At 50.3% G+C, this 13823-nt stretch overlaps 6 protein-coding genes across 6 annotated transcripts; 2 read left to right on the top strand and 4 right to left on the bottom strand.

Annotated features, from left to right (window-relative positions):
- Positions 1 to 34: 34 nt before the first annotated feature.
- POJ06DRAFT_191343 (uncharacterized protein) lies at positions 35 to 3120 on the bottom strand (the record flags this gene model as incomplete). The annotated part of the gene is made up of 2 exons (XM_056184842.1): positions 35 to 2637; positions 2685 to 3120. The coding sequence occupies 2 exons, from the start codon at positions 3118 to 3120 to the stop codon at positions 35 to 37; spliced, it is 3039 nt and encodes a 1012-aa protein (XP_056047759.1).
- Positions 3121 to 4523: 1403 nt separating this feature from the next.
- POJ06DRAFT_244191 (uncharacterized protein) lies at positions 4524 to 5457 on the top strand. The gene has a single exon (XM_056186463.1). The coding sequence runs from the start codon at positions 4716 to 4718 to the stop codon at positions 5193 to 5195; it is 480 nt and encodes a 159-aa protein (XP_056047758.1). The 5' UTR covers positions 4524 to 4715; the 3' UTR covers positions 5196 to 5457.
- POJ06DRAFT_244190 (uncharacterized protein) lies at positions 5458 to 7871 on the bottom strand. The gene is made up of 3 exons (XM_056186462.1): positions 7362 to 7871; positions 5900 to 7300; positions 5458 to 5847 (listed from the first exon to the last, which is right to left on the bottom strand). The coding sequence occupies exons 1-3, from the start codon at positions 7581 to 7583 to the stop codon at positions 5512 to 5514; spliced, it is 1959 nt and encodes a 652-aa protein (XP_056047757.1). The 5' UTR covers positions 7584 to 7871; the 3' UTR covers positions 5458 to 5511.
- Positions 7872 to 9462, bottom strand: POJ06DRAFT_244188 (Deoxyhypusine synthase). Its single transcript, XM_056186461.1, has one exon. It carries the CDS (start codon positions 9378 to 9380, stop codon positions 8256 to 8258), a length of 1125 nt encoding a protein of 374 aa, XP_056047756.1. The 5' UTR covers positions 9381 to 9462; the 3' UTR covers positions 7872 to 8255.
- On the bottom strand, positions 9463 to 11384 carry POJ06DRAFT_244187 (uncharacterized protein). Its single transcript, XM_056186460.1, has one exon. The coding sequence runs from the start codon at positions 10942 to 10944 to the stop codon at positions 9817 to 9819; it is 1128 nt and encodes a 375-aa protein (XP_056047755.1). The 5' UTR covers positions 10945 to 11384; the 3' UTR covers positions 9463 to 9816.
- A 515-nt stretch (positions 11385 to 11899) lies between these two features.
- On the top strand, positions 11900 to 13044 carry POJ06DRAFT_265132 (XPA protein C-terminus-domain-containing protein; the record flags this gene model as incomplete). The annotated part of the gene is made up of 5 exons (XM_056189051.1): positions 11900 to 11935; positions 11999 to 12194; positions 12254 to 12376; positions 12439 to 12618; positions 12674 to 13044. 5 exons carry the CDS (start codon positions 11900 to 11902, stop codon positions 13042 to 13044), a joined length of 906 nt encoding a protein of 301 aa, XP_056047754.1.
- Positions 13045 to 13823: the final 779 nt, after the last annotated feature.

Genomic DNA, 13823 nt, shown 5'->3' with positions numbered 1-13823 from the left:
ATTAGCAAGTTTCAATCAAAGCGGTTAAAAAATACTATGGATAGCACACCATTGTGGTCGTCTTTGCTTTCAAGTGCTTAGACACTTCTTCCCACTGTGTACCGTACGACTGCAATAGCTTTGGAAACAAGTCCATCTCATGCACACTCCAGTAGCTCGAGATCATGTTATTCCGCTTCAATTGGCCTGATCCGGACATGACTTTTGACTGGTCGTCCATCTGCTGTTCTTGTTCCGACTGTTCAGTCTCGGATGGCTGGCTCGGGGTCGATGCAGCAGTAGGTGCAATCGTAGCGGTAGCAGCAGCCGAGGAAAGGAATCCCAATGCCGATGTGTCTTCGACTTGTTGCTGAGATGACTTTGGTTCGAGCGCAGGCAAGATGCGGACCGGTTCGCGCCTCTGTGCAGCGGCTTGCGCGAGCGGCTGTTGATACTGTGCCTCTGGGAGTTGGCGCTGTTGCTGGAGTTCCGGACCGCGTTGTGCCTGTGCATACTGCTGTTCCTGAAACTGCTGCGGGGGCAGTTCCTGCGGCTGCGATTGAGGAGTCTGATGCGGAGATTGCTGCTGGGGGACCATACCGTCCATGCCTCCAAATAAACCGGCAAGTGCACTAATAGCGTCGACTTCACGGTCCTTCAGGTCGTTAGGCACGCCAACAAGATTGCCCATCCCCTGTTGGACTATGGCTTGCGGTTGAGACAGCTCAGGCTGGTAATACTGTGCAGCAGGTTCTTGCTTGATAGGGATTTGACCGGGTTCTGTAGGTGTCTGGGTCGAGAGTAATTGCATATGTGGCATTTGGTAAATCGGCATCGGCGCTCCCGTTATTGGCAACATCTGCGGTTCTTCAAGTGGAGGAATAATAGCTGCACCAGAACCACGTCCCCTTCCGGCAGCTTTCTTTCCCCCACGGACACGCTTTGGCTTCGGCTGCGGTTGTTCAACAGCAGGCTGTTCACGCTTCTCACCTCCCGGTCCACCAAACACGGGCGCAGCCGCACGACGTGGACGACCAGTCGATCCAAGCTCCAGCAGCGCTGCAATTTCTTCGTCGGGCATGCGTTCACGGTGCGAGTGCTGTCTTGCATGGGCAGGCGGTTGCGGAGTGGGTTGATCATCTGTTGTCTCGGCCGCCTGTTCCTTCTCACCGTCGTCACCGTCGACCGTTGGCCCGTCCAATAGCGCTTGACGAGATTTTGCCTTCGCGCCTCCTCGTGCCCTCCTTCGCCCTTTCCGTCCACCAGCGCCGCGGCGTCGGCTGCCAGTTGCCATGGTTTTGTAGTCAACGGTTTTCTTTGTTCGATAGTAATGCAGCACGCATTCCTCAAACGTTCGAATATTTCCCATATGGTTCGCGATGAATCCAAATTGTTTAGGACGAATCTTATATCCCTCGCAGAACCGTCGATGCTCCTCCTCCGTAAATACGTCGACGCCGTCCGTGAACAAGCGTTTCAACGGGATACTCGGGTTCTTGACAATATTGTTTGAATCAGCGTACACTTTGCTCCGCTCCACCTCGTCAATAACCATATTTGGAATCCGCGCCGAAGTCAGTTTCGCTCGGTTCTTGGGATCGCGAGAATCCTCCCACTCCAACGACGCAAGAACTTCCATGAACTCGGCCTCACTGCGGACAGTATCCGCGTTATGGTGGCCGCGACTCGGTCGTCGGAAGACGCCGGCTTCGTCGTCATCGTCATCGAAATTGCCGTCTGTAGACGACGTGGCTGCATCTTTACCCTTTGCCTTTGATGAACTGACGGCGATCTCGTCGTCAAGCGCACGACAAGCGACGAGCCATTTATCATACAACTCCTTGTACTCGATCTGCAACTGCCGACCTTTCTCGTATTCCTCTTTTCTTCGCGCTTGCAAGTGCTTCAATATGACTGGTCTCATAACTTTATACGACGATTCATTGCGGGCGTAAAAATCATAGTCGGAAATCGCTTTGACCGGATTATTGAGCTTGTATTTCATATCCACAGCCTCATGGACGTGTGCCATATCTCTGTTCACCATGAGTATCTTCTCGGGGAGAGTCGATGCGATAATTGAACCGTTAGTGATCTCCATCGGCTCGGCTTCGTCGTTGTCGTCATCCGGAGTCTCGGATTTGAAATGCCGACGTTCGGTATCCTCTCTCATCTTAGACACATGTGGAACTGATTCTGGCTCGGGAGAAGGTGTAGCTGCTGGCGTAGCGACTTTTTGGAGAAGCAGCTCTTGCTCGGCACTCTTTTCTTGCTGCAGATCGGTTAGCCGAGACTCTAATGTCGCAATCTGACTATCGAGATCAGCCATCTTCGCGATGACATCGGATTCGTTGAGTCCGTCTTCTTCATCCTCGTTCTCCGACGGCGAGGAGTTGAAAGTCGGTTGACGTTGAATCGATGGAGGTGTGCTGACAGGCTTTGGTTCGGGCAAATATTCCACCTTTAGTTCTGGTTTAAGCTCTGGAGCTGTTGGCCCGGCCATTGTCTGCACCTTGTGTTCTGTTGGGAGTGGAGATGGAGGAGCTTCTGCACCGGACGTTGGCTCTTTGGCCGGCTGTTCATTCTTGTCAATGGGCACCGGCTTTGATGAGAAATAATCCTCAGATGCATGCTCAGACGGTTGCGTGACTGGTGTTGCTGCCAACTGGTTAGATGTCTCATGATACTAACTGATTATTACTCACCTAAAGACGCCATCGCGGCAGCTATACGGTTTAATTCTACCCGCCCAGGTCCATTGGAGCCCGAAGCAGGGATAGGCGCGGATGCGGCCGGGAATGCGGTAGAGTCCGGTAGTGATGGCTTGCGTTCCAGAGCCGCGGTTGAAGCGATGGCAAGGGATGGACCAGATGGGACACTATCTGACCTCCGCTCAAGCCTTTGAGGCGGGGCCGACTCGGCCGGTGTGCGGTTGGGTGGCCGCTGCAGAGGAAAGCTCGCTGGCGAGACCACACGCGGCTGATGATAAGGCGTAGGTGCATTGTGATGAAAGCTTTGCGGACCAACGGGAGGTGGTCTTCGCGATAGCGGAGCAAACCGATCGCGCTCGATCGGCGTAGATGGACCAGACGGCGGATGATGATAGGATTGTGGTCTATAGAGTGACGACGGCTCAGGCATTGGCACTTTTCGGTCCTTAAGTGGCGCATGAAGTGGCGGCCAGGATTCCCGATCACGGTCAGGAATGTATCTCTCTCTATCACGAATATCTCTAGGATCTCGCTCCCAATCTCGGGCTCGATAAGACGACAACGGTGGCCGACGATCGAAAAAAGTCCGATCATAATCTCGATCACGGTCGCGTTCTCGATCCCGGTAATCTCGGTCTCGATCGCGCTCGCGCTCCCATAAATCCCGTTCCCTATCGCGCTCGCGCTCTCGCTCCCGTTCGCGCTCCCATGATGGGCGGCCGTAGTCTCTATCACGGTCACGGTCACGGTCACGTTCACGTTCGCGATCTCGTTCGCGATCTCGTTCCCGCTCACGGTCGCGTTCTCTGTCTCTTTCCCATTCACGGTCACGTTCGCGCTCCCAGCGGTGGTCACGCTCACGGTCGGATCTGTAGCTGCCTGGCTTGATGTAGGAGGCAGAGCGTGGGCCACTGGGAATGGGACCCGCAGACGATGGCGAGGGTGTTGTCGCTAGCGGCGGGAGATGGTGATGCAAGTGGTGCTGGGATACGTTTGATGGTGGCCGCTGGAGCGGATGGTATGGGCCCGTAGGTGAGGGTGGCGATTGGGGCATTGTGTGGACCGGTTCCTAGTTGTTGATGAGAAGGAGTAGACACCAGAACCGGAGAGTAGTAGCTGCTTACATGAATAGATGACGGCCGCCGACAGAAGTGTGCTTAGGACAGTCGGCAAGACGTCAAGTTAGTAAGTATCGATACTATCAAATCAGCAGACTCGGATCTGGTGATGCTGTTATGATGAAAAGACGAAGATTAATTCTGTGGGAAAACGGTGGAATCTACCATTTGTCCGGGAAGTTTGGGAGATTTTGACGATGGCGGCTCACGCTTGAAGATTTTGAGTTTGGCTCTGGTCAATCTTCAGAAAACAGCGGCGTCCAAAAGACAAGCGCAGCCGACCTTCAAACTCTATTTCAGCTGCCAATAGTACATCGAATTGCGTGTCGCGAATTGGCTGGGCTTCACTACTACTTGGAGGCTGCAATTACTATAGTGTACAATATAACAAAGGCTCATGATGTGGACAAGCCTATTTCTATCAGAAAACACAGAATTCTGCCCATACGAATACAGTCGCTGCGAACAGGAATACTTACGCGCAGCAAATTGCCAGTCAAAACCAACAAGTTGCGTGTCAACCAGACCTTTGGGTTAGGGCTTGTCTTTGAACCAATCACCGTCTCGTCTGTCAATAGCGAAAATGCGGGTTGATTTGCTAATAGTAGTGAGAATGGTTCCCACACAAATAAGATTAGAGTGGATCACACTCAGTCACAGAACCATACGCATCACAATGTGATTTAGATCTTTCCGCTGATAATCTGGGTATGATCCGTTTACTCTCCACCACAGATCATCGGGCACATCTTAGTTCATATCAATCAATATATGCTTACATTATTTTACTGATTATTGTTTGCTCACTGCAATTTATCGCAACAACAAGGACAAGCCTGGGGTCGGCTTCCTGCGCACATCCGGATAATTGCTATGTATTCCAGCATCTGACTTCGGGTCGCTTGTCATGGATCATATTCACGCCCACAATATTCACAACAGACACGCGTATTTTGCTACGCCTCTGCATCTCCATCTCCTCTGCGGCGCCATCTCTTTCCTCTTCACGTTCCTTCTCTCCCGTGTCGTGGGCCTAGTTCTGCAGTTTGTTCTCCAGCAGCCTCTTGGCCAGTCCGGCGCAGTTCCGACACCATCTGCACAATCATCATCGCCACCGCACATAACACTAATCGATAAATTCGTGCTAGTATTCCAACAAGAGTTCGCGTCCTCTTCGAGCTCGCCTTCCGACGCATATCTCTTCCGGTTCTGCGGCGTGTTACTCTACACCCTCTACGCGCTTGTTATTGCCTTCGCCCTCTCGTTCTCCGCCTTATTTCACTCATTTTCCTTCATATTCTTCGTGTGGCGAAAATGGATAGGTCTCGGTAAAGGCTTATACGGCGTTTGGAAAAATGAGGGCGGCGGCATCCAAGGAGTTTGGTAGCCGCATTTCGCAGATCAGCAAAGTGGTGGCATGTTATTTCATGGCTTATTAAACTATCTTCAGTCCTTGGCTACCGGGTTTATTTATTGTTTTTTTTTTGGGTGGGATTGGTGTTATTTGCATCTAATACGTCGGTTGGTCATACGCGTTCGTGGTGTTCATTGCAAATTTCTGAATCTGAATCTAACGCTTTAGATGATTGTACTTTTATCGGTGAGGTTTAATGTACCATATTGACAGCTTAATTGAATGTCTCTTGCGCTCGTAAGTCAAATCCAGGAACTCCATTTAAGTGCGACTAGTACTGTACATGGTTTTAGTATACATCGCCGTCGTCGTCATCCGCCATATCAATAATATGATGTGCAACCCGCGCCTCATCGCTGTTGCCGTTCCCCCATGTTGCCTGGTTATTCCTTCGAAACTCCTCCTCCTCGTCGTCGTCCATCTCCGTGTCCGCGTTCTTGGAGGACGCGACAAGCCCAGGCGCCGGCGCGGGTGGGTTGTACCAGCTATACTTCACATTCCCGACTTCAGCGATTTCAGGGCCAGCAAAGAAGAATTTTTCGGCTGTCGCGCGGTCTTTGAATGTCACGATCTTGGTATCGTCTTCGGTGGGATGCGGCTCTATGTTTTCAAACTCTCCTACACCCTGCCCGGAGTCAGCACCACATAATAACTCAAACGTTATCAACTTGCCGTACCAGTAGATATCCAGCAAAGCCTTCCATGGCAGAATCTCTAAGCCCATGCACGGAAACTTTTTTCGTCCGAAGATCTAGATTCGATCTGGCAGTGTTCATAACAGGCAACCCTCCTCTGCCTCTCGGCGAATACGTGCCGCGATATGAGCCCCGCCCGCGACTTCTAAACGATCCCCGGCCCCGGTCTCCGGGCGAATAATAGCCTGACCCAGTCGAGCCCGGCTCAGGCACACTTACACCCAACTTCGCAGCCTCAGCTTTTAACTGCTCCAACTTCGACTTCAGAGCCTCGGTTGTCGACGACCCTGGCACAGAAACAGAATCAACGTCCATGCCACTCTCCGAGCTCACAACCGACAGTGCCCGACTCGCCCGCTCGCTCTCCTCCTTCTGTCGGATTTTGGTCAACAGCGCTTCCCGCTCTTGTTCCTGTTTCTTTCGCAACTCCTCACTCTTTCGTTTAATCTCTGCCATCCGTTCTTCATGTTCGCGCTTCTTCGCCAACCGCTGTTCGTATTCTCGCTGCTTTTCGGCTTGCCGCTGCGTAATCTCGGCGACATCAATTTTCTGCTCCGGCGAAGCAGAACGCTTCCTTGATATAGTGTGATTGCCCAGTGTCCGTGTCGCGGCTTCCGCATCCGTTCTCCTCCAAAACACCTTCACGAACCGGTTCTGAAACACTGGTGCTGGCGATTTCCACGCCTTGACAGCATCATCGTGCGTAAAAAAAGAAACAACAGCTGAATGGTGCTCAGCGTCCAATGAAACGTCCTGGACAGGACCGAATGCCTCAAACACACTTCTGACTTGGTCCAAACTGAAATTCTCGTCCGGGATCTTCTCGACCACCAACGCTAAATTATTAGGATCCGTGCTTGGTCCGCTGACGAACTGCACGTTCTCAGGTCGACGTCGTCCGCCTCGTTGAGTCTTCTGATTCCCGCGGCGCTGGTCCAGTGGCTGTGTACCGGAAACAATAATTCGCTCTTGCCCATGCTCGAACGGACACATGTCGCCTTTCATGCAATACCCCTTCTCGTCGTAGCTTCGGCACCGTCCCTTCTTCTTCTGCACGGTACCTTGAGCGCCCGCAGCATTTTGTTGCCAAGCTTGATACCCCCGACCCTGTTGCTGCCCAATTTGCCCCGGCGCACCAGATATCTGCTGCTGAAACGCGTTCGCCTGAGGAATGAAATTGCTAAGGCTCGGCGCGGGCCCCACGCCTCCCGGTGTTGTGGGAACGAAACCCTGCTGTCGCGGCCGGTTTAGATATGCGGTCGAGAATGGCAGGTGCTGTTGATTCGTTTGCGCCTGGAGGGCTGGCTGATCTATTGGTGATTGAGCGACTTGAGCGGCAGGGGCGGGAGTAGGCGCCTTCGTCGCCGGCATATATGATTTGCTCTATCGCAAAGTTAGAACCGCAAGCAATTCACCCATCCTCTCGTCGTAACACTAGGCTTACAGCTAATGCAGCAAATACGTCATCCACAAACTGCCCCGTGTGCTCGTGCAAGAAATCTTCCAATTGCTCAAGACACATCCGCTTGACTTCCTCTGCTGGTTGGTCATGGCGAAGCAGTGCAAGGACATAGTCCGACAATATCTCCGAGTCTGCGTCGGATATGTTTTCGAGCCGGTGGATCAGCCATGATTTTAAGGAGGGGCCGTTGGTTTCTTCGAACATTTTCGGGGGCGCGACAAGTGTAGGTGGAAGCTTGATCTTAGGTAGTATACCAAGGAATTTGACTATTGTGGTGTAGACGTATTCAGCTGAGATATGTTAAAGTGAAACATCAAATTATTCGGAGTCTTGGTTTGGATATTTATTAGAATCGCATACTACTTTGTTCGTAGTTTGCGGCAAGAAGAGATTTTTTGGGAGGCGAGTCGAGGCAAGAACCCTATCCTCTAGATCTGAGCTAACCTGGCCGGAATTAACCGCAGGTTTTGATCATCTTTTACTTGTTGCCGGCGTCAACCTCGATGGCGTTTGTGCGTTTTGTTTATATACAGGTAGTCAATTAACCTTGTCAAAGGGAGCTGCTGGCGTGTATCAAACGCGTGCGGTTCATCGTAACCGTGCGACTGTCACGCGAGTCACGTCTCTGAAGCGGGATCGTCCTTCCGGACCTGTATCGCTGTGGTGAACCTGAATTCAGGGATCACGGCCGTGATGAACGCAACGATTAACTTAGATATGGAGAAATTGCAATGCATGACTTAACCTTTTGATACCGATGAGACAATTGGAACAAATTTTAAAACGCCAATCCGCTCTCTATGACCAAACCCAGAACGACATCGCAATAGTAGTACAATATTTACACGCCAAATATCTACTTCTCTTCGTCGCCATCTATATCTGCTTCTCCTCGTCGTCATCTCCCAATGCAAACGTGCCAGCAACAATGAGGGGGAATACAATCGTAGCATCTGCGTAGACCTTGACGCTCTTGGCCTCAGCCTTGATCTTACCCCATGACACCGCCTCATCCGGTCGAGCACCAGCATCACTGCCGTCAAATTCCTGCCCAGTGTTGATATACACGGCGAAGTCTGCACCATTCCGCATCAGACACGCGTTGGCAATGTGATGCTTGACTAGCCCACCACCTAGGATAATCATACCAGCTTTAGCAGCCGCCATGGACATACTATTTATCCGCCTGATATCAGACACGATATCGATCTTCAATTGTTTCGGGGACGCGCGGAACGTGTGGAAGAATAGCATATCTCCGATGCTGCCATCTGTCAATGCTGGGCAGAACACTGGAATATCGTTCTTGTACGCCCAATACAGCACTGACTCTTCGTTATTGATTTCTTTTCCGAGGCGCGCGATGACTTTCGACGGTGACCAGACCAGTTCGGGGTCAGCCTCCTGTTCTTCCAGCATTTTGTCGAATATCGGGATAATCCACTCTTCGAAAAGACAATAGTTGTCGTTAGGAACCAGTAGATTGCCGATCCGATTCATTCCCTGCTCCCGCAGTACGGCACCTGGCAAAGTGAAATCGCCGAGATAGGTGGGCGCTAGACACTTGATCAAGTCTTCCTCTATACCGCCCGCAGTAGTTACAATGGCAGAAATATGTCTATTTTGCGCCAAATACCGCAGCGTACTTCTTAAACCAGACGAAATCAGATTGGAAGTATACCCTAAGAACACGGTACATTTTTCATCTCCAGTGCCGTTCTCAGCAGGTAAACCTGCCTCGACCGCCTCATCTTGGTCCTGCTTCGTCATTCCCCGCCACTTTCGCATATCGTTGATGATATCACATGCAAGACCGACTGATGTCGCTTGAAATCCCATTGACCGCATGCTTTTGACAAGAGTGGACACGCGCACGTTTCTGTTCTCGGGGAGATTAAAGTCGATGCCGGAAACCTGCGTGGCGCCCATCGGCATTGGGTCGGACGGCTTTAGCACCGCTGTTGAGGCCAGAGGTGGTAGTTTGCTCGTGCCCTCACTCATTGCGGGCCTCCGGTAATCAAGTTATGTTGCAAAATGTACGTGTTCTGGTTGTTGTACTTGCAGATTGAAATTTGATAAATTGTGTCGCAAGAAAAAGTTTGAACAGGGTCCGTTGGGAGTTGCTCAATTCGACACTTTCCACAGTAAACGTCCCCCCGCGGCTTCATCACTACGTATACGTACATTGCTAGACAAAACTATTTTTTCGACGACACAACTTATCATACAAGTCTCCTTGCCGTCCGTCAACGCTTGTAAGACATTTTAACCGCAAATTGCATTGTCGTCGCACAGTACGATCAGCTATACACAATAGAAACCCGTATATTTAAAAGACCGACACGTTTTCACGCACGGCACTTGCAATAAAAGTTAACAAACACTTATGCCTACAAAACGCCAATCGATTCAAGAAATGATGATAAAGCACCCGATTTTAGTGTAAAAAGTCATTAAAGTCCAACTGGCCCTGGTTGTAGGATGATAAGTTCTTTTGAATCCACTCCTCGACCTGGTCAAGCGATTGGCCCTGCAATTCCAATTCGTGGCTCAAATTGTCTATGGATTGTGTGGTCTCTGCAATTCTATTCATTGATTGGTCGGGTTCAGTGGTGGCGAGACTGTTCATGAGTTGCCGAGTACTAGAATCCATGATATTCGGAGATGAGATAGTAGCCGGCGATGTCTCTGATGGTGTAGATGCAAGAAGATCAGGAAAGAATGGTCGTGGAGTTGTCCCACTTGTCGAGGCGCCAGGCAGCATAGGAATAGCATCGAGGAAGTCGGACTGGTCAAACATTGATGGATTGACGTGTACTGGGTTAATGGTCGTCCCAGTACTGTTGTCAATAGTGGACGGAGTAGAAAGACTCGGGCGTGGAGTCACGAGATCAGCCGAACTTGCCGATTGGACCTGACTATTAGAAGGCGACGGGTCGGGAAGCTCGAGAATAGGCGAAGAATCATCGGTATCGCGGAGCATAAGTCTTGGGCGTTTGCTCGGATGAGGACTCTCAACGCCAGGAATGCCATCAGCCGAGCCAAGGATCTTCGAAGGGTTACCGTAGACGGAAGCTAGGAATCGCAAAATCTTCTCGAGCGTATCAGAAAAGTTCTTGTGTCGCTCGCGTGTCTGATAGGACTCACTCCATAACAATTCGTTATCCTGCTTGAGTTGCTTGAGCTGTTCGGCGATAACCTGCTGAGATTGACGGATTAATTCGACTTCTTCGAGAATCTGATGAAGATCAAACTCCTCGTCTTCATCTGATCCTTTCGATCCTCTGTTCCGGACAATGTTGTCCAGAAGATCCTCGCGGCCACGGATGAAATTTGCCGACTTGAATTGCCATGTCTCCTCACCAGACTGCATTGCACCTGCCGTGACATCCTGGACCTTGTGCCATCCATACATATTGAGCTGACGCACAAACGACGAAAAGTTGGAGTGCTTGAAATACTTTGGCAGGACCGTCTTTTCGAACTGCTCGCGGCCAACGACTTGGAAGCTGAGACCATCAGGCATCCAACTTATGTGAGTAGAGTTTTTTGGATCGTTGACCATGTTCCAGAGCTTGAGGACGAAGGCGGGCTTTGTCTTCGGAGCCGAGGTGATTGCCTTGCGAGACTTAGACGGTAACTTCCTCGTCGAGAATGAGGTGATACTTGTGGCCGGAGCGGTGATTGACCCAGGTACCGTGGCACCTGAGGTCAACGCCGGCCGCTGCTTAAGCGCGCCAGCCGCTGTGGAAGCCGGAGCTTTCAACAGCGCCGCATTGAGAGACTCCGAGCCGGCCGTGTTGTAAGAATGCGTGGTCTGAGCACGCGAAGAAAGAGGGAAGGAATGCAATTCGTTTCAAAGACGAAATAGGAGAACGTGGAGCGGAGGTTGTTTCGGCCGTCAACGCGGGGAAGACAGACAGAGGGCAGTTGAGGGTGATAGCTGGAGCAAAGAAAAAGCGAGTTTACGATATGAGATGAGGCCGAGCGGCGTGGCGTTCAGCGGAAAACCAGGAAGACATTGCTGCCGGCCAGCATAACTAAGAAGGTTCTGAGCAATTCCACCTCGTTTGTCACGCTCAGGCACAGTTGCGCCGCATCAGTGCGTTGCCACTGTTGGGGACCCTAAACCTATTTCGGTGTCTCTGCCAACGACCTATGCTCGTGTCCTTCCAAGGACAATAATAATTTTACTGAATGTTAGCCGGACTTGTCAGCGCCGATATTGTATTTGTCTACACTGTCGTGTTGTGAAGTCTGCACAAGGACCGGAGAGTGCTTATAATAGTCATTGCAGCGGTTCGGTTCGGGTTCGAGTTTCACGCCGCACCTGTGAAATGTAAGTCATCGCGCACGCTATAAAAATCTCGGGTTATTGCTTCACATTTGTTGGAAATAACTCATCCCTCTCTATCTGCCGGTCGTGGTCCATCCAGTGGAATTACTTGAATCCTCTGTATACTGCAGAGATATAATCAGAAGAGGCTTAAAAGTACTGAAGCATACGAAGTAGTCTTTACATGCCGGCACTGCCAGCCGAGCAACTAGCTCGTATCGTGAGTATTCCTCCTCGCAAATACACACTTTCGCAGATGTAAACTTGCTAAATATGCACGTAGGAAGAAAACAGAGCAAAAGCGCGTGAGCGACTTGCCGCACGCGCAGAAGCGAAAGCTCAGGAGGCTGCAAATCGGGATGCCGAATTCGCGACATCTGGGCCATCTGGTCCGGAGCTGAACCTACGCGATGCGTCGAGAAAGAGGCCCTATGATTCTATCAAGCCTGCAAAGAAGTTTACAAACTACATTGAGTACGGTGAGTCGTCTCTCGTTTTTGTTGCGGTTCATGCTCTGTTATTGCTAACGAGAGGCTAGATCTTTCCAAGATAAAGGATTCAAAAGGTGGATTTATGCCCGACGACGATACCAATCAGCTTCCAGATGGCATGACGTTGGAAGAGTGGAAGCAGAAGCAGCAAAGGATTGTGATTGAGCCACGTACGTACTTTTCGCTCTTTCTGAAACTGTGGTCTTGAGAAGATTGAACTAACGTCCTCAAGAGCGTGCAATTAACCCAGACGACAATCCCAAGTGTTTTGAATGCCAAAGTTTTGACATAGATTTCGAGCTCTTTAAAGTGTTCAAGTGCAGAGTATGCCGAGCTTGCAAGGCGAAGTTTCCAGAGAAATATTCGCTGCTAACGAAAACTGAATGTCGTGAGGATTATCTCCTAACAGACCGTGAGTTGTGCTTTGAATTCGTAATGTATCATAGCATTTTTCTGACATGGAATAGCTGAGTTACGTGACGATGAACTAATGCCGCATCTTGAGCGACCGAATCCTCACAAGACGACTTACAATAATATGATGCTCTATTTGAGGTATCAAGTCGAAGAATTTGCATTCAAAAAGTGGGCCGGAGCTGAGGGATTAGATAAAGAATTTGAGCGAAGAGTGGCGCTCCGGAAAGAGAAGAAAGACAGAAAATTTGCCGACAAGCTGAAGCAGATGAGGAAACGGACTAGAACTGAAACTTGGAATAAGAGGTTGGACAGACCGGAGCATCGGCATACCTGGGGTCCTGAGACGCGATTACCAAATAAAGGCGTTTCTATTAGGAAGTGCACGGAGTGTGGAATTGAGAGTGAGGAGATTTTATTTTAGTTGCGGCGATGCTATGAGCAGATGAACTTGCGCGCTCGTATATATTCATAGCGCAGTGCGTGGATACCGTTGTCGACAAGCCACCGGCCGCATGGGCTGATGCCGCGGATGATCCTAGATCTCCGATAGAGACCGCTTGGCGTCATGAGCATTCTCAAAACAGTATGCGCCCAATGGAACTGCTGTCCTCTTAATAGGAACATCTCGGAGATGCTACACTTAGGGCGATGCTGTGGACGCTACCTATAAAAGTACTATCTACTGATTAATGGTTCCGTTGCCAGTGGGACGCTCCTATGGATATGCAAGCATAGGTGTGTGTATATAGTACAGTTGGGTTCAGTTTTAGTTATAACATATATTCGAGTATCGTTTGGGTCAGCTGTTAAGGCTGGCTCTGAAATGCATCCTAATCTGGCCCTCTACATACTTATCACAGCTGTAGAGCGCATACCGTAAATCGTCGGAAAGAGGTGAGGGATGCCTAGAAATATGGATGGACCCGTGCTGAATTTGTGGAAGATGATGCCCAATTGCTCAAGGAAGACCCATGTTTTACTTAAATAACTGTTCCAATTATCTAAATCCCTGTAATCCCTTTTAAAATTATAATTGCTTTTAAATAGGTCCTGCATCCTGGCATAGGTTAAGTAATTTAAATGCGTCAGTGCTGAACCCCAGCTGTCTACGCGCGCTGTTTGTTTTGGTTCTGTTGGCACAGAAACGCAGTCGACAGGGGCAACACACCCCTCCCTTCGCTGCAACCTACCGCCGTGCTT

This window comes from Lipomyces tetrasporus, assembly GCF_029532465.1.
Source record: "Lipomyces tetrasporus strain NRRL Y-64009 chromosome Unknown POJ06scaffold_1, whole genome shotgun sequence".
Taxonomy (NCBI): Eukaryota; Fungi; Ascomycota; class Lipomycetes; order Lipomycetales; family Lipomycetaceae; genus Lipomyces; species Lipomyces tetrasporus.
The sequence above is the reverse complement of the archived record's forward strand: the minus strand, read 5'-3'. Positions and strand labels throughout refer to the sequence as shown.